The sequence below is a fragment of the Diaporthe batatas genome, assembly GCF_019321695.1.
Source record: "Diaporthe batatas strain CRI 302-4 chromosome Unknown Contig00004, whole genome shotgun sequence".
Lineage (NCBI taxonomy): Eukaryota > Fungi > Ascomycota > Sordariomycetes > Diaporthales > Diaporthaceae > Diaporthe > Diaporthe batatas.
The window spans coordinates 1,702,005-1,727,676 of NW_025408551.1; the positions used below are offsets into that span (position 1 = coordinate 1,702,005).

Below are 25,672 nucleotides of genomic sequence, written 5' to 3' on the forward strand. Positions count from 1 at the left end.
TTTTAGGTTAAGGTGGGGGAAGATAAGGAGGAGGATATTGAGGGGTAGGTTTGTGATAGAACTGGGATTGTCCTCTATAGTGGTGGTGTTGGATCTACTCTTAGTGTTAATGTTGTTTATAAAGTGGATTTAGTGAGGTCTGTCCTCTGTGAACTATAGTTCAACCCTTAGGTATCTACGCCCCTCTGTAGTGGCCTGCTTTGGTGGTAGGTGCGGCGGCTGACGTCATGCTCTGGCATGTGTCACGGTGTGTTCATTGTAATTGACCCGTGTCTTACACCAACCAACCTTGGACTTACGTGTCTTGCACCTTTTGAAAACCACAGCCAAAATGGGCACCCAAATCATATCAACGCTAAATTTGTTTCTAACCACTTCAATCAAGCAGTCTGTCAATTAGAGGAACATCGTTTCTAATTCCATTTCGTGCCATGCTGATCTTGAAGTCGCTGGCATCAAATGAACCTTAACAGCATCCAGGAAATGTGGTGCTGGTAAGGTTGGCTTCACAAAAGCTACGCCTGCTTAACAGGTGAACACAGTTCATGATTTTGCGGGCCTGGGTGCATGGCCGATTGTCAAGCCCATCCGCTGCGGTCTCCGAGCCTGTCCCGGACGCACATTCAGAGCGTTCGATATCCATTTACCGGTGGGAGAAGGAGTACCAACAACGATGAGACTCCAGCTGAGCTGACTTGAGGTGGGTGAAACGGGTCGACAACCCATGGGTTCCGTAAGTCCACATATAGGCATGATTGTTAAAATAGTTGAGTCGCAGCCACGGCACAGTCACAGAATGATAGTAAGATAACAAATAGAAATTAGAGTAATCATCCTTATTCTAGATATGAGCCTATTATTTAATAGTAATTATTGTTGACTTAACATTAGGTAACCCTATTACCTCCTTATTTAAGAGAGATAAGATGTAGTATGTGCCTATAAGTATATATTTTCTATCTCCTTCTAGCCCTTCTCTCTTATATATAATATATAGAACTCCATCTTATTAAATATATAGATTTAATCCCTACCCTTTACTATTATTAATATTTATTCTAATTTAACATCTTATATATAACTAAAATATCTATATTATAAATTCTTTATAAATTTTAAAATTACTTTAATAAATTTAACTAACTTAAAGTTTATACTTTCTATAATTTCTAATAAAGCCCGCTTATTTAAGGTAGTTTTAAATTCATTAATACTTTTAAAAGTTCTTTTTTAACGTTAAAATAATATTAGCCGCTAAGATATTAATAAAGAAACTATTAATTAATATTACTTTAATAAAATTATTATTAATTTAATTAACCAACTTTATTATAACTTAATATTTATTAAGCTAATTATTTTAAATTTATAATAAAGTTTTATTCTTTATTAAATAGTTATTATTATATAATAGGCTCTATATCTTTAAATACTTTATAGTTATAAGCTATTCTAAGTACTTCATAATATTAATAATATAATCTTTAATTAATAGAATATTATTACTAATAGTTACCTCTATCTTTAAGCTTCTATATATATTTATAATCTTATTTACTTTATATTTCTAAGTGAAATTAAAATCTTAAAGGTTTAGAAATCTAGAAGCTAGCTCCTCTATATTTAATATCTATAAGCTCTTTTAATATTATTTAACTAATAGTAAGTTAAAGGTAGACTATAAAGCTTTAAGTTTAAAGGGATTAATAAAATAAGTAAATATAAATTAATAATATAAATTATTATTAGAGATATTATAGTTAAAGAGACCTTTAAATATTAATGATTCTAATGTAATACTTAGTAAAGTAATTATAATTGTTAGTGATAGTATACTTAAATGTAGCTATAGCTAGGTAATAGAAGATTGCACAAGGTGCCTATGCTAGGTAGTTGTTAGTAATAGCGAGTATCGCCCCCGGTGTAAAAACGGTCTGGGTATATATGTTATAATAATGTGTTAAATTTAAGAGCCCCTAAGGATAGGCTAACCTAAATGTCTCTATAGTATATAGACTCACCCTAATAAAATAGAACTAGTAGCTAAGGTAACTTTAGAATATCTAGGATTTCCTAGTAATAAAAGTTATATTATAAATTTTTAATTTATTTACCTTTTAAATAAATATTATATTTAATATAGCTTTTAATTCTTATTTACTTTTCTAGAAGATATTTTAGAATTTTAAGAGTATACTAACCTATAAAAGGTTTAATAATAGTAAAATAAAATAAAGTAGGTTAAGTAAACTAAGTAGTAAGTTATAATAAAATAAAAGACTAGTAATAATATTATTAAATTAAATAAGAAATAGGAAATAAGAAATAAGAAATAGGAAATAAGAATTAAGAATTAAGAAATGTAGTTTATAATAGAATTAAATAGAATAATTTATAATAACTTATAGATATTACTATTAATGTGAGTAATATTTGTAATTGTGGGAATGGTAGGCTGCAGTGGATTAGCCACTGCAAGCAAGATTAGTGGGTCCGTGCCTACGCACGGACCACCAAGCTTAGTCAGCAGGTCTGGCCAACCCAACTGGGCGCTTCGCCGCCCAGCCAGGCAGACCTCTAACCAACACCAATACACACCACTTCAACCAACCACTTCTTACGCGTAAGCTAAGCCAACCGACAGTAATGTTATATAAGAGAGTCTCTCAGACCCAACGTCCGTGCATGGGGACCGCCCCAGACCGCGTAACAGAGGCAGTACGGCTTTGGTACCTTAGGCATCAACACCGGTAATGCGAGGCCCATGCCCCACTCCCCACCAGCCAGCCACCCAACAGGCTGACATGAGATGATCCTTCAAAGTTCACGACAAAACAACCAGTTCTTGATGGCTTCCTCCAAATAACGTCAGTCACCTTCAAGATGTTCCCCGGTTTGATCCGTAGTGCACCAAAGCCTACGAAACTGTGCATCAGATTCATAAGGACTCAACGCGCGGCATTTTCCTCGTCCAGCATAATGCCTTTCCAGCACGACTTCGACCCGTACGAGTATACCAGCGGTTGTTGGCTACGCGCTGACGATGCTCAGCGCGATGCTCGTCGTGTCACGTTCGACTTTGCGACTCTTTGCCAAAAGGCAATCGACTCCTCTCCTGGCGCCAAGAAAATCTTGCATGGGGTGAAAGCGGAAGGTAACTTCAACCGCGCATTTATCCTTGACCTCGACAACGGGTCTAAGGTCGTCGCCCGCATTCCCTTCCCCGTTGCAGGGCCTTCTCGGCTGGTGACCAACTCAGAAGTCGCAACTATTGCTTATAGTAAGGGAGTACCTCTATCTGTGGGCCTTTGAATGTGTGATTTTTGTACTGATTCGGCATATAAGTCCGGGAAAACACAAGTATCCCAGTGCCGAAAATCCTCGATTGGAGTGATGATTCAACGAACCCAAGCGGGACCGAGTATATCATCATGGAGTATGCTCCCGGTGTACAGCTGCATGAGATATGGCCGCAAATGGACTCTGTCCAACACATGCAATGCGTCCGAAATCTCACACTTCTAGTTAAGGAACTACACGATTTAACCTTTCCTGCATACGGTAGCATATATTTCGACAACGACTTCATTGACACCACTCATCGTGTCCCCCTCAAGAACAACTTCTTCGTCGGACCGCATTGCTCATCACGGTATTTCCCTTGCTACCCAGGAGATCAACAAAGCTATGACAGAAGACCACCAAATCAGGGTCCTTGTACGTGAGCTCTGTACATTAAAATATCCTACGCAATCCATTCTAAAAATTTTCGTACTTTATAGGGAACACATTCGACGAATTTAGACGCGGCTTGGTCGATGCAGGTATTTCGCGCGTGCCCTACGAGACCCCACCTGGAAGGGCTGATTTCCGCGGCTCAGTTGAGGCCAATCTGGAACTCCTAACGAGAGGCGCAGCTGTTCTTGAGTCGCTCAGCCGCGATCCTCGAATCGAGAATATCTCGACGCCACTTTTGCTGCACCCTGACCTGCATAAGCGAAATATATTTGTCGACCCAGATAATCCTACAAAGATTACCGCACTGATTGATTGGCAATCAACGTCCCTCGACCCCGCTTTATTCTATTATCAGGATATACCAGACCTTTGCGATGTTTTCGAAGCATTTGAACAGCAATCTGAATCTGACGAAGATCAAAGCCCAGAGGAGACAGCGAGGCGAGAAGCATTGGCCAAGGATGCGGCTATCTGTCGGCAGACTTGGGATGTTGGCCTGAGAGGCTGGGCGCCACGTCTATACGCGGCACAGAATTGCGACGAAAACTTTACTCGCCCATTTCGATACTGCTACACCTGTTGGAAGGATGGCGCGGCTGGCTTCCGCAACGAGCTTGTGGAACTGTGTCAGAAGTGGAGTGAACTCGGCCTGGAAGGGTCTCCTCCGTATCAGCTTACGGCTGAAGAAATGGCCGAACATACTCGGCAATGGAACGACTTCCAGGACGCCGTGAGACTGAGAAACGGTATCGCTCAGGGATTAAACACCAATGAAGAAGGATGGGTCCCTATGGAGAACTGCGAGACGGTCAAGGAGGCTACGGCCGAGCTCTTGGAGCAATGGTTAGCCACAGCACAGGATGATGGCATGGAGAAGGAGAAGGCCAGGCAGCTCTGGCCATTTGATTGCTAGAACGTTACCATTATCAGAAGTTTTATTTAGTAGTTTTTTTGGGGTCTCGCGGCCAACCCTTCGGGTCCCTACTCTTCTTTTTCCACAATGGGGATGTGCAGGTCTGTTGTTGGTCTCATGAGCCAGCCTTCCAGTGTCCTTTTTTAGTAGTTTTTTTGGGTCTCGCGGCCACCTCTCCGGGTCCTTGTTCTCCTTTCTCCACAATGAGGATTTGCAGGTCTCTTGGTGGTCTCATGAGCCAGCCTCCTAGAGTCTGCTGAGCCGCAGGGCAGCGTTGGTCAACGTTGCGCGAGCATCCTATTTTTAGCCGTACCAAAATGACCTCGTCCTCCCTCCTGATATAAATTCTATTGGCTTCTTACTTGATGAGGGTGTGATATATCTTTCAGCATCCAGAATAAAGAATCATCCTCGTCACATCACAGTATCAAAGCGTCCTATACACATCTCAAATATATTTTCCCAAATTTCTCTGCAAATTATTAATACTTCCCACAATCTTCGTCACAACAAAATATTCCAACAAATCACCAGTATGTCCGGATCAAAGTCTATCACCGGTTTTCTGGACGTCGCCTTTGGACCTAACAAGGCGAAGGTCTTGAAGAATGCCAAGTCGACTGCCGTGCAAAGCGGACACGCCCGGATATTCCCAACTCAGAGCAAAGACAAGGCCTTCGACCTCCGCCTAGATGGCGGCCCCCTAAGTAACGACGGCAAGAAGCCGTTCCACTTCCAGGTCAACGCCCAGGCCAAGTCCCAGGGACTCATCACCTGGGTCGGTAAACAGGGTAGCAAGGGGACGCACGCCGACCTGGCCGTGGAGGTCTTCGACACCAAAGCCAAGGACCAGGACGCTGAGGCGAAGAGAGTCCACACTTCGCTGGAGAAGCAGGCTTTGGCAAATCTGAAGGCGGGCAAGGCCGCCAAATAAAAGGTTTATCAAGATCTAGCACAACCTCAAACATAAGACAGCACTTTTGGACATCGGGGGCTTAAAAACACTACAAAAACGGGCATTACACATAATAGAGAGCTCAGGTAGCCAATCTTATTTCAGTCCACTTGACGTGGGATTTTCCAGGAAATCTTATGCGATCAGACCTATGTGATGGCGAAACTGACTGTTGAATAAGAGATTAAATAAAACGAAGGCGAGAATTTAGTACTCCCTAGTTTCTGACACTTTAAAGGCACCCTCCGGAACTGCAGCCGGTGAGTCTAAGTCTCTAGGCAAAACAATGATTTTCTAAGAAAAGAATAGCTATAAGTATTAAATTACGTATAAGTTTTTTATATTAATAAAGTTAATTAATAAATATAAATTAAAGGATATTATAAAGTGAATATTATTAAAAAAATAGACTTTATTATATTATTTTTATTTAATTATTTTTTAATATTATTATTATTATTAAAGTAAATGTTAAGTTTAATATTATTTAAAGTTTTATTATTATAAATATAAAAGAGGTTAAAGTTTAAAATAAATAAAGAAAGGAAGGTAATTATATTATAATAAATAATATTTATAAAAAAGAGGTTTATAAGGTTAAGTTAAAATAAAGTATATATTATAATAATTTAATAAATTAAAATAAAAATATTAAAAATAAATAAATTAAGGTTTAAAAGGTTTAAAAGGTTTAATATATTAAAAGTATTTAAATAAAATAAAATAAAGTATTTACTATTATTATTAAATTATAATTTATTTATAAATAAAAGATATACTAATAAATAAATTATTAACTTAAAATTTTAAATCCTTAAATTAAATATAATTAATTTTTAATAAAAAATAATATTTTAATAAACTTTAAAGAAATTTTAATTAATATAAAAATAATAGAATTAAGTTTATTAATATAATATTTTATATTAAAATATTTAATTAAAAATTAAATTTAATAATAATAAAATTAAAGTATTATTAATTTTAAATAATTATAAACTATTAAAAACTATTTCTTATTTTTCTTTTATTTTTTAATTTTCTTTTATAAAGTTTTTATAATATTTATTATTATAATTTATATTAATATAAATATATTATTTACTTATAAATAATAATTTTTAATAAATAAAAGTAATTATTATATAATTTAATAGGTTAAAAACCTTATAATTAAAGTTAATAATAGGTAAATAATAATAAGTTATTAAAATAGTTTATAAAGTAATTAATTAATATTTAAAATTAATAAAAAAGAAAATATTTAATATAATTTATTTTTTAATTAATAATCTTTTAAGTTAAAAAAGTATAAATAAAGTAATTTAAAGGTAAGTAATATAATTATTAAGTTAAATAATATAAAATTATTATTATAATAATATTAAAGGAGGGTTAAAAGTTATAATTAATAAATTAAAGGATTAAGTATTATAAATAAATAAGTTAATAAGTTAAGTTAAGTAATTTAAAACTATAAACCTTAATCTTAAAAAGTAAGTTTTAAAAGTTATAAACTTATAAAATAATAAAAGTAATAAAATATAAAAAATAAGTAAAAATATTATATTTATTAATAATTTATATTAATAATTATAATTAATAAAAAAGAGTATAAATAAAATAATTTAAAGTTAATTAATATATTTATTATATTAAATTATAGGAATTTAAAATAATAGTAAAGTTAATAATTAATTAAGTATAATAATTAATAAATTAAAATTTAAAATTAATAATTAATTAAATTAATAAATTAAATTAATTTATAAACTTTAATCTTTTAAATAAAGATTTTTAAAAAAGATTAAGGAATTTAAAAATTATTAAAATACTTATTATTTATTTAAATAAATTACTTAATAAATTATTAAATATATATAATATTAAACCCTTAAAGTTTTTAATACTATATATTTAATTATAAAAGGATATTTAGAAGATTTTAATTAATTAGGTAGGGTAATATTATAGGTTTTACCTTATACCTGCGCTAATAAAATGTAAGGGTAAATCCTGTAGATTAGTAGGGATTCAGCTCCTCTAGTGGAAAGCGTCTCTTACACTGCACTGTAACATTGCGCCGTCTTACTCGATCACATCATTAATCCTGAACTCTTTCAGGATGAGATTATTCCGCTTTCCTATGCACCTTCTTGATGCACCTAACCTGCAAGGGACTTTGCTTACATTAAAATTGTATACAGAACTACTTGGTGGCACATCAGGCAGGACTGGTAGGACCGCAATGCATCTGCCTCTGTCAGTCGGGCTGCAGCAGGTTATGAAGAACACGCCCTTTTGCAAGGCTTTATCCACCCAACTCCCCTATGATCCGCCTCTCGTTCACCTACGACATCCCCTCACAAAACAAGCCACCCCTCAGTCAACGCCCTGGCACTCTCGTAGTCGCCGTTCGTAAGCGAGTACGTCCTCAAGTTGACGGCAGACTCATAAACAAAGTCCTTGACCATACTATCCTCCCCGCCGCCGCCGCCGCCGCCGTTCTTGTCCCGATGCGCCCTCGCCTCAGTAAGTGCGCGGCCGTAGAACTCGGCGGCGAGGTGGTAGATGCCCAGCAGGTGGTAGGACCGCGCGACGTTGTAGTGCGCCTCGAGGCGCTCGACGACGTCCTCGGACGCGGAGCGCGCCGCGTAGTACTCAAACATGTAGTGCATCCCCTGCGCGATGATGAACTGCCTGTTCTCGGCCTGCCGCTTCATGGCGTAGTGCACGTACGCGATGCCCGTGCTCAGGTTGACCATGGGGTTGTGCGGGTCCAGCGCCGCGGCGCGCAGGAAGTAGTTGAGCGCGTAGGTATAACTAGTACTCGTCAGCAGGATGTGCCCGTACAGCATCAGCAGCGACACGTCGAGCGCGTCGTGCCGCGGGCCCTGGCCCTCCTCGCGCGGCAGCGCCCTGTCCCACGTCCCCATCATCGACTCGGCCACGTCGTTGGGCAGCAGCGTCCGGTCCATGGCCTTGATCTGCCGCAGGATGTACTTTTGCGCCGGCCCCGACGCGTACCACGACACCGGGGACTGGCACACGCGGCACAGCGCGCTGAACACACGGTAGCTGTCCGTCGCGGCTGGGTTGTTGCGCATGAAGAACCGCGCCACCGCCACGCACGTCTCCTCGTCTGCCGCGTACACCGCGCACGCCGCCCAGGCCACGTGGATGAGGAAGGTGTTGTCGCTGGACTTGTACACGATCGAGTCGCGCGCCGACTGGCAGACGAGGTATGCCTCTCTTGCCTTCTGGTGCCGGGCCAGGCTGATGGCATACTCGAGGAAGAGGTCGAGCCACTCGTCGAAGGGAATACCACGGTGCTCGCTGCGCTTAAGAGTGGGCTGCGTGGAGTCATCGCCTTCATCCGGTGCCAGGTCTGGATAATGTCAGTCAGCTTGCCTTTGCAATGTGGTCCGGACATATGCCTGGGACTTACTCTGCTGCAGTCGCTCCGCCATAGCCTCGAGTTCGTTGTTGGGCTCGGGGGCATCCGCTCCCTCCTGGTCACCGTCGGCCCTCTCCTGCTGCTGCTGCGCTTCCTGTTCCTGTTCCTGCTGTTGCTGTTGCATTTGCTCTCTTCTCTTCCTGTTTTCCTGGAAAAAGGACCCATACCCCATAAAGTTGAGGTACTTGTCCCAAGGGTAGAACTCTTTGAAGGACCGGAAGTCGTCCACCAGATCCTGAGCGGCCGCCATCCACTCCTCCTCGGCGGCCTTGTCTCCGCTCTTGACCTGCTCGCGCAGGTCCAACACCCGCTGGTATTTGTCTCTGAAGTTGTTGGTGACGCTCTCCTCGTACTTCTCCCGCTGCGCCTTGTTCGCCATGCGGCGGATGTACACACGCCTCGCACGCTTCGGCCGGGCCGCTCTGTCGCGAAGGACCTTCTGCCGGACTCGTTTCTGACTCTTGGCCTGCGCCTCACCGTCTTCCCCGCCATTGTTCCGAGCATCCCGCTTCTGGTCGCGCTCGAGCTGCAGGGCCTCGTTCACAAGAAGGAAGGCTTCCTCTTGCTCCTGGTTCGTCTCATACATCTGGGCGAGCTCGTAACGCGCCTCAATGTTGTCGTCGTCAATCTCTATTGCGGCGATGAAACACTCCTCGGCTGTAGCCTGGTCCTCCATTTCTAGATAGCATTTCCCCTGTTGGACAAGGATTTCTGCGTCGGGCTCCACAATCAACCGCCGATACAAGTCGTAGAACTCTAGAGCGGTGGTGATCCTTCGGGCTTCGAATAATTCATTTGCGAGATCTTTGATGACGAACGGCGTATCGAGGAAGAAGTCGAAGATCCCTGGGTCCTGTGAGTTTAGCCACTGCATGTGGCGGGTGGCCTCCTCCTCCTGCTGGAGCTTGAGTCGATAAACTACCAGCTTGGCTCGGAGATCCAGAGGCAGCGCCGGGCCATACGATTCACGAGGGTATTTGTGAGTGTCGTATTCGTGCACCTCCAAACGGCGGTCCTCCTCCTGATCCCACTCCCTGTCGTCTTCGAATCTGTCCCAGAACTCCTCGTTCGCCCTCCCGATGAGCATCCGCGCCAGAGACCGCAGGGCCAGCGCGGCATCAGAGTACCTCTCTAGGAAAGCACACATCTCGACAAAGATGATGACGTCCGACCACTCGAAGTTGCCCCTCAGGGGCTGCCCGCCCGAGCGAATCCACTGGATCAAATTCTCGTAGTAACCCCTGGCTTGTTCGACGTACCTCTTCGCGTTCCTGGCGTCGAAGGCCGCCTCCGCCATGTTGCGCAGCAGGACCATGTCGTACGGCCTCCTCTTCAGCACCTTGGAGTACTCCGCGGCGGCGACGTTCGAGTTGCCCGCCTCGAGCGCACAGTTCGCCTTCCCGACGCGCGCCTTGAGGCTCTTGGGGTTCGCCCTGATGGCGGCGGAGTAACACAGCTGCGCGGTGGCCAGGTTGGTCTCGCGCTGGCCCGGGGTGACGTCGTCCAGCGCGTAGTTGGCGCAGTTCAGCCACCCGTCAAAGTCCCTGGGCCGCAGGTGGGCCGCGAAGCACTTGGCCATGATCGCCTCGGCCATGTTTCCCGTCTCCTCGTAGATGGAGGACAGCATCACCCACGCGTCCCACGTCTCGGCATTGACACGGATGATCTCGAGGGTGATCTCCAGCGCCTCCTCGAAGCGCCCCTGGCCCCACGCCTCGGACGCCTTCGACAGCTGGTACATGATGTCCGCAGAGGGCGCCGCGATGTTGCTGCCCTTCGCGACGGTCGCACGGCGCTTGGATCCAGGCGCGATGTCCAGCCTGGGCCGCTTGGGCTTTCGCTTGCGGGGCAGGCCAGAGCCCATGGCCAGCCGCGGGTCCAAGAGGTCCTCATCGTCATCCGAGGAATCTGCGGCCATGGAGGCCTTGAAGGCAGCGACGTCGGCATCGAGCTTAGCAATGTCGGCTTTGAGGCGAAAGTCGTCCGAGTCGGCGTCGGAAACCTCAAGCTCCTCGTCATGCTCCTGGTAGACCGTCGCGTCTATATCATCGTCCTCGTCCAGATAGCTACCCAAGTGTCAGAGAATCGAGGTAAATGCGTTGGAAAAGAAATGGGGTATGTGATAAGATGAGACATACTCATGGGCGGCAAGAGGTGCGTGTGGCAGGGGCTGGATTGAGAGGACATTGTTGATATTCGAGATTTCAGGCTGCTCAGGCGGCGGAGCCAGGAGGTCTCGAAAATCCGCCTCCATTGTGGGCCAAAACACCTGATGCTGTTGACGCGACTTGTGGTCAGTCCATGAAATGAAATGTTGTTTGAGACTCTATGCTGGCGCACATTCTTCAAAGGTTGAGCTTGTGACGAGGGTAGGTACAGTGCAAGTGAAGTTGCCCGCCCCACTGAGATCGAGTTACTTCGAACCCTGTAAGCATGTTTTAGCGTGGGTACTAAGGTACCTCGAGTGTTCCAAATATACGCTTTTGGCGTTTAATACGGGACTAAGCCAGCTTCCGGCACACACGTATGTACAGGCTTGGATGCAACCTTTCTGGTGTGATACAAAAGAAAGCCAATTCGATTAACGAGACAGCTATTGAGTTTAATATGCAGCTGCCAACGATGCAGGTCCCGTCAGCGAGATTCATCAGGCCACTACAGTCCACGCCCCCCACGCCTTCGCTCTGACGACCAGACAGACCATTCCGCCTTTTCGTTTCTCAAGAAACAAAACCACACGCTCGTACTCATGGGAAGGCGACTGGGACACTCAGGCTGGCAGTTGTGGTTCAGATGATGCTCTAAAAAATCGTATTGTCTTGCGATTTCTCCTCAACTAGACTACGGAGGCGTACCCTCTTCACCACTGAGAAAGTAACGGCGCCTTCTCAAAATCTGCTCCTCTGTACGAGCTACCGAGCTACCTGGCTTTCTGTCTTTCCAGAGATTCTCGTTTCTCAGTTCTTCATGTTCCGAGGATCCTCCATCCTACAATTCCCTCCCCAGGAGCCAAAATTGCTTTGTTGTGTTTCGAATTGCGTGTGTTTGTGTGGTGCATCTACCGGGACGTCTTCATGAATATACCAGACTGCGTATCCAGATGTCGGCCGAGCCAAAATCATACTGATGAAGGATGCTGCCCCCGACTTTTTTGCCATCATAGAGACCTCTGCGGCGAGGAAAATAATGTACGTATCTCTGTCCGCAAAAAGTGAGGTCAACTCACGTCGAGATGAAATGCATAGTTCAGCGTTTCGACCAGTCGAGACAGGTATTAAGTAAGTTCTTTATGGGAGCTTGCCCGTGACTTTGGCTTCTGTGCACAATATCAGTTTCCACTCAGAAAGGCACGAGGGATGACCGTCACGACCTACCCTTGACTTGTTCAAACACCTTGAGCATCTTCCTCCTGGCACCGAGGGCATTAACACCACGGGCCTCGAGCTGTGCGTCATCCAGCTCCACCAGCTCGGTCCATTTCAAGTCCTTGAGATTATCGGTGTACTTGTGCAGACGCAGACTGCGCAGCCAGGCTGGGATGTCCTGCAAGAGGGTGGGATCGGTCGGGTCCTCCGGGGGCTTGCTGGTTCCCCTACGACCACGCGGTGAGCGGCCCCGGTTCATGTCAGAATGGTCTGAGAGATAACCCTCGTGGTGTCCTCCCATCCCCATCCCCATCCCCATCCCCATTCCACCGAGGTTCAAGGAACCCATGCCGTTGTTGAGCAGGGGCGAAGCACTGCTGTACGGGTTCAAGAAACCATTGGCTTGCGGGGAGGCAAAGTTTCCCATCGGCTGGAAGCCGCCCTGCATCGCGATGCCGGGTGAGTTGGGTCGCGACCTGTCGCCGCCAGCGAGCTGCTGCTGGTGCTGCTGGATGGCCATCATCTGCTCAGGCGTCAGGACTTGTCCGCGCTCATTGCTCATAACAATGTTCAACTGTCCAGGCACCATTCCCGGGGGCATAGGTGAGAGCGGGGCGCCCGGCGCATCGTTGGATCGAGCACGACGGTACTTGCGCACGTCGTCGAGTGCAAAGCGGTTGTTGACCGTGGAAAGCGCGGCGAGCTTCATCGCCGTAGCATTCGCAACCATGTCTGCCTGGTTGTTGCCCTGCTGCTGGGGATTGAAGTTGGCAACCATGGGGGTGTTCACCATAGAGGCCCAGTTCCCACCACTAGGGCCATACGGTGAGAGCAGGGGCAGATCGCCAGCCTGTTTGTCGCCACCCGTGGTGATCGTTTGGCTCTTGATCTGCTGGTTGCCCGAGATCTGTGGTGGGCGGGGAGAGCGAAGCCCTGCAGACGGAGGAGGCTGTACGAACTGGCCCATGGGCGTCTGCCCGGTGGATGACTTGGGCCGCTGGTCCTGGCCCCACGGAGATGGGCTCTGGCCGTTGGAGTCATCGGGGCCTGAGATCGTAGGCGCGACGAGGGAGGATCGGTTGTCGACAGTGCTGTTTCGATTCGAGGGAGGGGCTGTGCCCGTGGATTGCGTGTACTTGGCCTTCTCGGTGGCAATAGCAGCGGCGGCATCAGGGAACATCGCATTGATGGTGCTTGAATCGAGGCCGGACTGGCGCTTGTTGGTGGAGGGCGCACGGGCGAGGGAGTTCCTGGCAGAATCGACGCTCAGCTTGCCCATAGCGTCGCTGAGGCGGCTCGACATGGGGTCTGTTCCTCAACGTGTTAGCTACCTCGACCACATCTTCACAACGGAGCAAACGGTGGCCGTCCTCACCTTTGTCGAAGTTGGCTGGTGACAGGACACCTGACATGGGGTGGCTCTTGCCCATCTGCTGCAGGACCTGGATGAAGAAGCGAATCTGCACCTGGGTGGTTTGCTGCAGCAGGGCGTAGAGGGCGGCAGTCCGCTCGGCCTCGCTCAGAACCCGGAACCACTGTTCAATAGCGCTCAGCTCGTCCTTAAAGTCCTGATCCAGGGTTGCGGCTGCCATCTCCTCCAAGGTGGTCTCATACTGGTCGATATCGGCGATCCACTGCTGAGCGACCTTGTCCTGGGGGTCGAGCTCGCCCTGGGCCTGGGTGTGCTGGGGCTGGCCGTAGAAGTCAGAGCTGGGGCGGATGGGCTTGGACTGCGGCGTGCCGGTGAGGGAGGCTATGTCGGCAGAAGCACGAAGCTGGTGGCCAGCGCCGATCGCCCTGGAGGAGGGCGGCCGGAGGGAGGAGGCGTTGCCGGCCTCGGGGGTGCTGTTGCGGTTGCTCATGATGTTGGACATTGTGAGCGGACCAATCAACACAACGACACAAGGGCTCAGTCGAGTTGATGGTTGGTAGCCGAGACAGGAGCTCGATGGGCTGGGGCGGAGACCGGGAGGTTGAAAGATGGGTAGGTGTTTGTATTAAAAGTGAAAGCCTGGCCTGCCGGTCTGCTGCGAATGGACAGGGCCGTGTCGCATGGGGACCTGAAACAGGACTGGAAGGCTGTTCGAGGAATCGGACGGGACGTGTCGGGGACAACGAGTGGCCCGTGACAAGCACAGTAGCGTTTCGTAGATTTTTCGACCTGACAGTTTGTCCCAAAACCGCGCGGCTATGCTAAAACGGGATGGGCGGGATGGGGAGAGGTGCTGTCCCCTTCTCGAATAGATATTACGATGCTGGTGGGGCTGCTTGGGCCTGAGGCTCAGTCAGGTCAGGGTCAAGCTCAGGCTTGGGGCCAGGTCAGGCTTGCGCAGGCTTGCGCAGGCTCGGACTGGGGCTCGGGCTCTTTGTCGTTTGCAGGACGGATTAAAAAAGGTGGTGGCCGAGCAAAGTGATCTCACGAAGGGGAGAAGACAAAGAGATGCACACTTTTCGTAGGCTCCTGCAGTGACCGGCTGACCTCAAAGGAGATGTCCAAAAAGAGGAGTGAAGTCGAGTCGAAGAGAGGCGACAGGGCATACGGTTGGGGGGGTTGAGGCGGGCAGTTAATGGAAAATAAGGGGTTCGGGTGGTCTAGTATGAAATAGTTGGAGGTCTGCAGGATTACGTTGTCAGCGAATCGGCTGGCCTGGATGGTGGCGATGGGGCTGCTCGAAGAGGCGAGCCGCCTGGAAATGGATTGGGGGCGTGTGCTGTGGATCCCGCGCCAATGTGGGTCTGATAATGCGGCGGCGACGACAAACGACAGGGCTAGCTACTTGACTAGGCAGGGTTGGCAGGGTTGGGAGAGGTGGGCAGAGTGCAAGAGACAGACCTCGGAAACACTGGCAGCTTGCAGCTCAGCTTCGGTGGTCACATGCAGTTAGTTACTGTGGCAGAAGGCGAGATGGGTTTGGCCGGGAGTTTATATTGGCAAGGCAACTCTGTATGCCCCAAGGTTCTGGATGAAAGGGACGAATGCAGGGGCGGCAAGCACCGAGTTGAGATGAATTTGGTGCTTGCTGGGGCACCTCGGAGATCGACGACAAGGTAAGATTTGCGGCTCGAGATCACACGGTAGCTCGCCGACGGGGACAAGCACCGAGTACGGGAAGGGGCGAAGAGAAAAAAAGGCAATAGAAGAAGAAAAATGGAGATATGGCACGAGGAAAGGTTTGCGAGGAATGAGTTGGCCCCACAAGCAAACAAGGTCGCCCAGATGGGGAGGAAGGAAGCTGGGTGCCGATGAGGTCCTCGAGGGCTTGCTTCCTTTGGGCGGGGGATTATTCAACGTCTGTGTGTACAGCACAAGACGGGTGGAGGGTGGGAATGAGGAATGGAGGGGGGGATCCATCAGCCTACTTGTGATTACTCACATATGTTACGAACTCAATCAAGAGAACAGACAGGCCGACCGATCCTCAAGAGGATAAGGATGTATGCTTTTAAGGATGCTTGGAAGCAGCTGCCTAGGTTACCGTTCACGCCTCAATGGAACTCTGTTGTAACTCGTGTCGCTGCTCGGTGGCACCACTCGCCAGCGGGTTCGATGGTGGCTGCTGCATCACACGGGCAGCCGGGAAAGAGATGACGGGTCATGATAGTGCCGTTGATGACAATATGAACAACGGGCGACTATAAAATTCAGCTCCATACCTACTTGCGCAGCCGGTGCCCCATGCTGAGGCGTGCGGGACGAGAACAGCCACAGTGGGATTGATGGATGGATTGATTGGGTACCTGGCTGTACCTGGCTGTTCCCCCGGTGTGGGTGTGGTGGGTGAGTGTGCTTCTGCAGCTGTGATGGCCCACTAGCGCCGACTGGCTGGGGCAGCGCGAAACCTGGGCTGGCAGGGCCGCCTGGCCTACCTGACCTTGGAGAAGCCCCCAAGATCCTGCGCCTGGGCACTTGATGGCCCTTGGCAACGCTGACTGGGACGCCGTTTCGCTTCAAGAGCCTGGCGGTTGATTTATTGATTGATTCAGGCACGCCATCCTCCCACAAGCCCAGTTTCGGCAGATGCTCTCAGTCCAGCCAGACTGCGAGTCATTGTGCAGTCTGGCAGCAGGCACTAGTCTCAACGTGCACACAGATAGATAGCCTACGGCCACATATGTCTAAGCCGTCGGCTTGCATCCCCAAGCCAGGCAAGGCAGCCCAGGTATTCCGACAGACCCTCCTCCCCGACGCTTTCCCGGCCGAGCGTTGCCCTCCGTTTTGCCCGGTGTCCAAGAAGCCTGCGCAGGTTCAAAAATCTGCTCATCAGCTCCTTCAATCTCACCCTGGATCCATCAGAGAGGGCACACGAGCTCTTGTTGGCCCCATTGCCATGCGGCCAGGACCCGCAGAAATACCCTACGAGCATGCTCGATTAGGCAGGCCTTTTACAACGGCACCATGGGCCCCCCAATTTTCTATTCGCGGCCTTTTTTTGAGCCGCCCACACAACCGGAATTCTCTATCCCTCGCCGCGCAGGTGCTGGCTGGCTGGCTGGCTGGCTGGCCATGCTGGCCATGCTGGCCTTGCTGGCTAAAGATAGCAACGAATAGCCCGCGCTCCGGTGATCGCCCCTTGCGGGCGGTGCCTGACTCTTTTCGTCGTCATGCTTCCCACGAGGCCACGGCTTATTATCCGTGTGACCCGGGACACCCGTGTGAGCAAGTAGAAACATTCGTGATATGATGGTCCAGGAACCTGGTCTAGAATCCAAAGCACGATTCGAGAGAAACCTTCTTTTTTCCTCTTCCTCTCTCGTTGACACCCCGGATCCGTGCCGATTAGGTCTTGGCAGTCAAAGGTGAAAAGCAGTCGTTCTAAGCCCACGTTTCAGACACTTGCTGTGTGCGCGTCACACAGAGCTCCAGATGAAGCCCGACTCCCACATAAATATACCAAAGGGACGAAAGCAGTCAGATCCCGGCAAAAAAGCCATTCGAAGAAACGGGCAATATATTCGGCTATCTGAAATCGGACTTGACGCCCTCGGCTCACGTTGAGATGTAATGTCTTGTCGCACCACATATGAGACACGCGGGGACAAGCTGGGCGAGCAAGAGCTCCTACTTGCGCTCAGTCCCCGAGCAGATGTCTGGAGTCAATCAAACATGATCCCGTTATCCGGATGTAGAGATGTGGCCTGTCTTTCATGGGCCCAGGCCGCTTGAGAAGCGTAGATGCGCAGGCCTTTGGTAATAGACAGGCTGGAGATCGATCTTGGCACGATAAAATCCTTCAGTCATTTTGAACATGGAGATAAGTTCAATGCTGTACACACTAATGCCGTTGACATGGAGATGTCATAATTGTTGGAGGAGAATGGGGTGATGGGGGGGGGAGGGGGTGATGGACCGTGGAAGAGGTCTGGTGGTCAGTGACCATCATCTCCATCCAGGGCCACAGGCTTCAGAGGTTGCTCCTCATCACGCCGGCGGCCGGGGCTTGGATGGAGGAGCATGTCACCCGAGAGACGGATCGAGCAGCGGTGACCTGGGCACGCAGTGCACACAGGACGGTGTCGTTGATGCCTTCGAATTTGGGTGGTCACGGCCGATGTGGCATCCTAGCCGTGACGCTCAGAGCCTGGGTGATATAAGCACAAAGAGACGCCCCTGTAGTTTGTTTCCCGACCGTCATGATGGTATGATGCCCTGTCGCAAGCCAAATCCCTCGTCATCGAGTCTAGTTTTCGGTTTCGCTTCGGTTCGGTCGCGTCCCCTTAAACCGTCTCACGCTTGCCCTCCGCCTTCTCCTTCTGTGATGGTTGTCAGCTTTCAAGTTCCGGGTGTCCCATTCGACCTCGTCGCGGCCGAGCGCATAGGCCGAATGCCTGGTCCGGGGCTGCTCACCAGAGCCCGCATGGTGCCGTGCAGGGCATATCTGTGGTTTCGGCGGAACTTGGGGTCGGTGCCGTTCAGGGAGGGGTAACGGTTGGTCTTGGGCTTCTTGATACTGTTTGCGGACAAATCGTCAGTATGGCTTGTTCGTGATCACCAGTCGCTCTTGCGTTGAATGTCCATCGGTCGTCTCCAGGGCAGCATGTGGTGCTGCGTGGGAGGGGTTGAGCTGGGTCGCTGGTCTGGTCACATACCCGTTACGGTGAGCCTTCTTGCTCTGGTTGTGCTGAGACGAGTTCTTGGACTCTGTGTGCGAAGAGCGGTCAGTTATCTAGAAATCGATGATCACATTGATCAGGGACGGCGAGGTTGACATACTGGCCATTGTGACTGATTTGCCGCGATTCCGGGGTTCGTCGGTTGGTCAATGGTGATGATGGTGTTTGGTCAATTTCGGCGCGGGCTGCAGAGTTTTGGAAGGTTGTGTGCGTCTGTGGCCGCCTGTGGCCGCCCCGTGAAAATCAGAATCTTCCGTTAAGTTGACCGTTTCACTACGTTAGGCGCACGGGCCCGACACCACGCAACAGATCTTGGCAATCCCTGTACTGTCCTGTACGCTCACCTGTAAACTGTGCACCACGCTCAATAATGTTTGAATGCATGCTACATTTACTTTGCTCATTTATATACGCGGGACAGATCAGAACACATGTTGTTTAGAAGCCACACATGTTCCTGTGTGAGGTGTGCGCGCCCGGTTTCCACCCCCAAAACCCACCGGTCCTGTACTGTAACGGAATGCAGCCCCAGGAGACAGTCCTTCTACGGTTCCGAAACCCAGACCTCTTAGAGACCGCCCTGGAAGAAAAAAAAAAGATCAAGAACGCTCATGCCAGAGAGAAGGAAATCTTTTCGCGCATCTATTTCGTCGTGATCGGAGCGGTGGCATTCCTCGCAGCAACCAGCTGTGCAGCCCTCCCCAGCTGCTGCGACCGCAGCTTCTGCAGGTAGCGGACAAACAGGATGAACATGATCTCCACACTGAGTGACGCACAGTGTTAGCAGCATATCGATAAGTCGTGTCTGCGGCCTGACTGCGGAAGAGACTTACCGTTCTTTAGTCATCATGAGAATACCCTGCACCAGGATTCCCTTCAGGATCTGGGGGCCAATGCCCTTGAACAGTCCCATGGGGCCCTCGTTCTTCATGATGAACTGCATCACCTCACCAAAGCTCTTGAACGGCTTGCCCTTTCTCGACGGTGGCGGGTTGGACTGCAGCCCGACCTTTGCGACAATGAGCGGCTGCGTGGCAATAGTTGCTAATGCTTTGGACATGGCTCCCAGAACTGCAAGCAAAAAAAGTTTCAGTCAGCACAAAGAGTCGATTCCCAGCCTCATGTCAAAGGGGCAGCACACTCACCAAACGCCTGCCACGCGCTCAAGGGCCCGGCGCCGGGGAACAGCAGCGGCTTTAACCTCTCATAGGCGCCGTACGTGATGGACGGGTTGACCACCAGCACCAGGCTAGCCTTGAGGCCCCTCCACAGGCCCGTCACGCCGTCGGGCCCGTCGATGACCTCCTTGGCCGTGGCCAGCATGCCCTTCCTCTCCGACCTCTTCTGCGTCTGCTGCCGCGTCGTGACGACCGCCACTGGGATCGTGAAGAGCTGGGCCAGGGCGCCCGCGACGGCGCCCAGGGCCAGCTCGACGGCGGTGGAGGGCGGGGACGTGACCCGGGCGCCCTTGAAGTAGAGCGTCCGGACGGTGCTGTACCAGTAGAAGTAGGCGAAGTTGGTGGAGGCGACGCCGAGGAGAGAGCCGCTCATCCCGGCGTACAGGCCTGCCACGCCCTCCTCGTCAAACATCTTGCTGAGCGCATCCCAGGTGGATGTGTAGTGCGGTGTGAGGTCGGTAGGGTCGGGAACGTCGCCGGGCTTGCGCACTTCTTGGACTTGGAGTCTAGTCTTGACGCTGTGAAGAGGGGGAAAAGTTAGGTACTATACTTGAGATGTTGCAGCGACAGGTTCATATTCGAGGAACGTACATGTCCAGCGGGTAAACCAGGGCGTTGGCGAGCACTGCGCCGGTGGCGCCGGCTGTTGCCTTGCCCCATGGCCCAATTGGGGCGGATTTGGACTGGATAGCCATTGAGTCGGTCGGTATGCCTCGAACAGGACCCTTCGTTCCAGACCAGGAGAAGGTGGTGAAGGCAATTTACTCTTGTTGAGGAACCTTGGAACCGAGGCGCAAGCGGGTGAACCGGCGGTGGCTAGCTCGCCGAACACCGGCGGCCGTCGTGGGGCTTGAGGGGACGATGCGTGGAGTTCTATTCCATGAAAAAGGAAAAGAAACCCTTTACGATGCAGACAAGACACGACCAGACCCAAGGACCCGCGATGCGACGGATGTAGATACAAAGAAGGGCGTGGGAAAGCCGCAGGACTGCCGGCGTGGTGGTCAAAGACGCCAGGCGCTATCGAGACCGAGCACGGCATAGCGGTGATAACCGTGAACCTCGGTCGTCGGGTTGGCTCCCATGTGGAGCCGGCCTGCCGCTGTGTACTCCGTAGTGTGCCAGCCTGCCAGGTGACGTCGGCCCAAACTTGTGTGCCAAGGTGGTGCACTAGTCACTGCGTGCATCATGATGTGTCTATCCGATCTCTACGGGGCGTGTCACTGTCACTGTCACTGCTATGACCTCTGGAACCGATGTCATTCCGGGCCAGGAAGGCTGAAGTCGAGAAGTCGATGAGACTCGCCTGGGTTGAAAGCAAACTGACCCTAATCGCATAGTCGCAAACAAGGAGTGGGCGGGCCTCTTGAGTACCTAGGTACCTGGGTACGGATATACATTTTGTACGGAGTACTTCGTATTGCCATCACTCGTCTTTTAATTCCGCACGAGGGTTCAACCCTTGGGGTAAGCCTCGGCAAAGGCCCGGGGACTGGTTGACTCTCCAAGAATCTAAAGATAGGAGAAGTGTGTTTCTCATGGCACGCATCAAACTTGGCGAGATTTCATCTGCACTGGAAATAGACTCTGACGACTCCTCGATAGCCATCAATGATACTCCGCCTGCCTGGACATCTCGGATCGATCGTGTGCCTGGCACAGGGACCGGGGTGAGCTGTCATCCGTTGTAGAGTCTGAGTATCCCCCCCTCCCCTCCATCTCCCTCTCGTGTGCCATGCCGGTTCCGTTCACGTCTGGTTAGACCACTCGACATGGGATTATGGTCCCGCGGAAGCGGCTGTGCAAGCTTGACTCTTGAAACGTCCACCGTCCACCGCCCACCGTGCCACTCACGCACTACCACTATTACCACCGCTACTGCTAACCGCAAATCACGCTTGGGTGTCGAGATATGCTGCGCATGCGTCTCTCGGCTGAGTCGATTCGTACTGTCATGTCCGTCTCTTGAAACCGCGCGCCTTGGCCCAGGTTGCTTCTCCTGCTGGATTCGCTTGCTCCCAACCTTTATTCTCCCGCGGGATCCACCCGTCCTGCACCTCGCAAATGCACCAGCTTCCTGCACCGGTCGAGAAAGCCCGAGATATTGAGCATGTTGCGATGTTCCGTGAGGTCACCACACCCGCCGTCCTCATCGCCAAGCCTTTCCTTGCCTCTATCCCCCAAAGTCCCCGGCCAGCGCGGCCATGAATGGGAGGCTTAATTACTCCGTGCCATATGTATGATTAGTCGTTCAGGACCCACCGTCTCGCTGTCTGCATTTTTTTTCCCCAATCGTGTCCATCGCCATGGAGGCCCAGGCTAGAGTGAGTTGGCTGTCCGGACATCCCCCCCTCCCCCATGTACAACCAACCGCACCCTGATATTGACCCGTGCGCCGCGCAAAGGAATATGAGGCCAAGATCAGCCGGACCTCTGGCCAGGAGGCCTTCAGGAATGCCATCCAGGCCGCCGAGCTGTACATGAAGGCGGTCAAGGAGGCCCCCACGGCCGCTGAGAAGTCCCGCCTCAAGGCCAAGTGCCGTGACCTCATTGCACAAGCCGAGACGCTCAAGACGGCCGGCCCCACTGCTGCGCCGCCAAAGGCCCCGAGGCCCAGGGGTCCTCGCCAGAGCCGCCAGCTCCCGACGGCGGAGAAGACCATCCTGTGGCGGTCCTCCAAGCTACACGGCAGCGTCTTCCCGCCCTGGGAGGCCGACCCCGACCCGGCCGTCTTCCGGAGCAAGAAGCTGGACGAGCCGCTCTTCACGTAAGTCTGCGCCGCCGCCGCCTCGCCCTCAGTATTCTCTCTGTGTGTGTGTGTGTATTTGTGTTGAGGATATCCGCACTGGCTGACCATCCTCGACCAAGTGACGCTTCGGAGTTCTCGTTTTCCAAGAAGCAGAATGAGATCTTTGATGGCTGGAAGCGTCCCGCCGAGATCTTCAACGACTCGGGCCCGGAGTTGTTTGAGAACATCATGGTTGCCAAGACGAACAGCGACCTTGTGCAGGACATCACGACAGACTGTTCTGTGGTGGCCAGCCTGTGTGCAGCGATGCGCCACCTGAATCCCAACAAGAAGGACTCTGTAAGCATGCCATGAAACCTACCCGAGAGGGGGTCTCTCAGGTCTCTCAGGGCGCGCACTGCTGACAATGTGCAAGTTGCTACCGACGTTGCTGTACCCCTTTGACTACTCCAAGGGCAGGCCCATAGCCTCACAAAATGGGAAGTACATGTTCCGGCTGAACTTCAACGGCTGCTTCCGCCAGGTGGTTGTTGACGACCGGCTGCCCACCTCCAAGACGTCCCGGACGTTTTTCGTCGTCGACCGGAGGAACCCAGAGCTCATCTGGCCTGCCCTCATGGAGAAGGCATACCTGAAGATACGGGGTGGTTATGACTTCCCGGGCAGTAATTCCGGCACGGATCTCTGGGTGCTCACCGGCTGGATACCGGAACAGATATTCCTACAGAGGTGAGGGGGGCCCTATCAATGTCCCGGGAAGTAACTGAACCATCAACATCAAAATACTGACTGATCCATTTTCGTATACAGCGACGACATCGAACTGGACCAAACCTGGAAGCGCATCAAGAATGCATTCGAGTACGGCGACGTGGTGGTCACGCTGGGCACGGGGCGGCTGTCCCGGCAGGAGGAGGAGACGCTCGGGCTGGCGGGCGAGCACGACTACGCCGTCATGGACCTCCGGGTGCAGGCGACGGGCGAGCGGCGGATGCTGCTCAAGAACCCGTGGTGCGACGGGCTGGTCTGGAAGGGCTTCGGCTCGACGACCACGGTCGACGCCGAGGTGTACCCGCCGCCGTCGCCGACGCTGTCGCGGCCGGCGCAGCGGATGACCAAGTCGGACTCGGGCCCGGACCCGGACGTGTCGTCGCCGTCGCCGTCGCCGCACGCGGAGCTGACGGGGACGTTCTGGATCTCGATCGAGGACGTGGTGCAGAACTTCGAGTCGCTGTACCTGAACTGGAACCCGGGCCTGTTCACGGACCGGCAGGACCACCACTTCACGTGGGCGCTGCCGGGGCGGGCGATGCAGCGGTCGCTGGCGCACAACCCGCAGTACTCGTTCACGGCGCCGGCGTCCGGGGCCGTGTGGATCCTGCTGTCGCGGCACTTCCAGGACGGCGAGCTGCCCATCGCGCGCAGGCGGCACACGCGGCGGCCCGGCGGCGATGGCGACGGCGACGGCGGGCCCTACAGCCTGGGCTTCATGTCCATCTACCTGTTCGACAGCGCCGGCGGCCACTGCGTGCAGCTGCCGGACCGGCCGGCGCACCAGTCGCCCTTTGTCGACAGCCCGCAGACGCTGCTGCGCTTCGAGGCGCAGGCCGGCACCGCCTACACCGTCGTCGTCGCGCAGGAGGGCCTCCCGCTGCCCTCGTACCCGTCCACGCTGTCCTTCTTCAGCCGGGCGCCGCTGGCCATCAGCCCGGCCACCCCGCCGCTGCGCCACTACACCGAGCTCGAGTCGGCCTGGACCCGGCGCACGGCGGGCGGCAACGCCCGCACCGCCTCCTTCTTCCACAACCCGCAGTTCGCCCTCGTCGTGCCCTCGCCCACCCCGATCTCCCTCCACCTGGCCACCGACGCCGACGACGTCCCCGTGCACGTCGACCTGGTCTGGTCCCACGGCGGCCGCCGCGTCACCGCCCTGACCGTCCGCGACATCGTCTGCTCGTCCGGCGAGTACCGCCGCGGCTGCGCCCTCGCCGAGACCCGCCCGCCCCAGACCGTCGACGCCGGCACCTACACCGTCGTGGCCTCGACCTTCGAGCCGGGCCAGCTCGCCGGCTTCGCCCTGCGCGTCGGGTCCGACGTCCCCGTCCAGCTGCGGCCCGTCCTGTCCGACGCCGCCGGCCGCCTGCGCTCCGAGCTCGACCCCGTCGTCTTCCGCGAGGGCGAGAGCGAGCGCCAGCGCGCCCCCCTCACCATCACCCGCCTCACGCGCGCCAGCGCCGTCGCCAGATCGGGAACCCTGGACGTGGGCGGCGGGCCCACCGCCTCCGTGGGCGGCCTGCCCTTCTCCCTCGGCGGCTCCGCCGCCGCCGGCAGCTCCTCCACGGACGACCACCACCACCACCACCACCACCAGTCCGGCACCGCGAGCCCCATCAGCATCCCCTGCTCGGTGCGCGTGTCCTTCGAGTACGGGTCCGGCCCGCACGCCCGCACGGCCGCCGTCACCGCCGACGGCGAGTTCGCCGACGCGAGCATGGGCCTGCGCACGGGCGACGTCGACCTCGACCCGGACGCCGCCCGGCGCGCCGGCGGGCTGTGGCTCGTCGTCGAGCAGATGGGCGTGCACCGCGAGGGGCAGGGCATCCAGGTCGACGTGCTCAGCGATGGCAGGATTGGCGTTGGGCCCTGGGAGAGCGTGGATGATTGATTTGGCGCGTGGGTGGTCAATTATTACATACGTTGATTTATTGGATGGGGTTGGTCCGCCCGCATTTGGGGGCATCTTATTTCCGTTTCTTGCTTAGATATATCGGCATGGATGGGAGTCTTGATCTGTTTGATATTCTTTCTGTGGACTGTATCTTACATTTTTGTTGCCGCACTGTTTAGCTACCGGCGGTACGCATACAACTAAAGCTACTTGCATGCATTTGCTAAACGGAATTGTAATGCGATCATGTTAGCTGTGTGCTTGGATGGGGGCTATAGTGCTTACCTGGTGAGGGTCTTGTATCCTCAACCTGTGTTGTCTTAGGGTGTCAATTTAACTTGGTGTGTGTGTGTGTGTGTGTTTAAAGGCCGTTTTTTTTTTTCTTTGGCTGGGATTCCCTCTGTATGATTCATTTATATAGCGACCATTTTGAGACCTAGTCTCACCATATAACTCCATCACGGCGTCAACGCCGCCGTCAAGACGGTACCCCTTAGCCCTGTCTGTGCGTCACAAGGCTGAGGCTATCATATTAAAA

At 51.6% G+C, this 25,672-nt stretch overlaps 7 protein-coding genes across 7 annotated transcripts; 3 read left to right on the forward strand and 4 right to left on the reverse strand.

Annotated features, from left to right (window-relative positions):
- The first annotated feature begins 2,595 nt into the window (after positions 1-2,595).
- KVR01_004502 (uncharacterized protein) lies at positions 2,596-4,845 on the forward strand. The gene is made up of 3 exons (XM_044784857.1): positions 2,596-3,280; positions 3,346-3,717; positions 3,783-4,845. Exons 1-3 carry the CDS (start codon positions 2,884-2,886, stop codon positions 4,649-4,651), a joined length of 1,638 nt encoding a protein of 545 aa, XP_044646666.1. The 5' UTR covers positions 2,596-2,883; the 3' UTR covers positions 4,652-4,845.
- A 341-nt stretch (positions 4,846-5,186) lies between these two features.
- On the forward strand, positions 5,187-5,585 carry KVR01_004518 (uncharacterized protein; the record flags this gene model as incomplete). Its single annotated transcript, XM_044781819.1, has 1 exon — positions 5,187-5,585. One exon carries the CDS (start codon positions 5,187-5,189, stop codon positions 5,583-5,585), a length of 399 nt encoding a protein of 132 aa, XP_044646682.1.
- A 2,249-nt stretch (positions 5,586-7,834) lies between these two features.
- On the reverse strand, positions 7,835-11,431 carry KVR01_004509 (transcription factor TFIIIC subunit TFC4). Its single transcript, XM_044785037.1, has 3 exons — positions 11,202-11,431; positions 9,055-11,129; positions 7,835-8,994 (listed from the first exon to the last, which is right to left on the reverse strand). Exons 1-3 carry the CDS (start codon positions 11,315-11,317, stop codon positions 7,970-7,972), a joined length of 3,216 nt encoding a protein of 1,071 aa, XP_044646673.1. The 5' UTR covers positions 11,318-11,431; the 3' UTR covers positions 7,835-7,969.
- Positions 11,432-11,861: 430 nt separating this feature from the next.
- Positions 11,862-15,793, reverse strand: KVR01_004533 (uncharacterized protein). Its single transcript, XM_044784325.1, has 4 exons — positions 15,262-15,793; positions 13,804-15,042; positions 12,438-13,736; positions 11,862-12,379 (listed from the first exon to the last, which is right to left on the reverse strand). Exons 2-4 carry the CDS (start codon positions 14,300-14,302, stop codon positions 12,351-12,353), a joined length of 1,827 nt encoding a protein of 608 aa, XP_044646697.1. The 5' UTR covers positions 14,303-15,042; positions 15,262-15,793; the 3' UTR covers positions 11,862-12,350.
- A 1,334-nt stretch (positions 15,794-17,127) lies between these two features.
- KVR01_004612 (uncharacterized protein) lies at positions 17,128-18,893 on the reverse strand. The gene is made up of 4 exons (XM_044786215.1): positions 18,640-18,893; positions 18,516-18,567; positions 18,274-18,376; positions 17,128-18,179 (listed from the first exon to the last, which is right to left on the reverse strand). Exons 1-4 carry the CDS (start codon positions 18,644-18,646, stop codon positions 18,144-18,146), a joined length of 198 nt encoding a protein of 65 aa, XP_044646776.1. The 5' UTR covers positions 18,647-18,893; the 3' UTR covers positions 17,128-18,143.
- A 9-nt stretch (positions 18,894-18,902) lies between these two features.
- On the reverse strand, positions 18,903-20,764 carry KVR01_004284 (uncharacterized protein). The gene is made up of 4 exons (XM_044787965.1): positions 20,309-20,764; positions 19,685-20,235; positions 19,373-19,610; positions 18,903-19,302 (listed from the first exon to the last, which is right to left on the reverse strand). The coding sequence occupies exons 1-4, from the start codon at positions 20,410-20,412 to the stop codon at positions 19,182-19,184; spliced, it is 1,014 nt and encodes a 337-aa protein (XP_044646448.1). The 5' UTR covers positions 20,413-20,764; the 3' UTR covers positions 18,903-19,181.
- A 514-nt stretch (positions 20,765-21,278) lies between these two features.
- KVR01_004817 (uncharacterized protein) lies at positions 21,279-25,580 on the forward strand. The gene is made up of 5 exons (XM_044783339.1): positions 21,279-22,041; positions 22,123-22,484; positions 22,586-22,805; positions 22,882-23,195; positions 23,277-25,580. The coding sequence occupies exons 1-5, from the start codon at positions 22,024-22,026 to the stop codon at positions 25,129-25,131; spliced, it is 2,769 nt and encodes a 922-aa protein (XP_044646981.1). The 5' UTR covers positions 21,279-22,023; the 3' UTR covers positions 25,132-25,580.
- Positions 25,581-25,672: the final 92 nt, after the last annotated feature.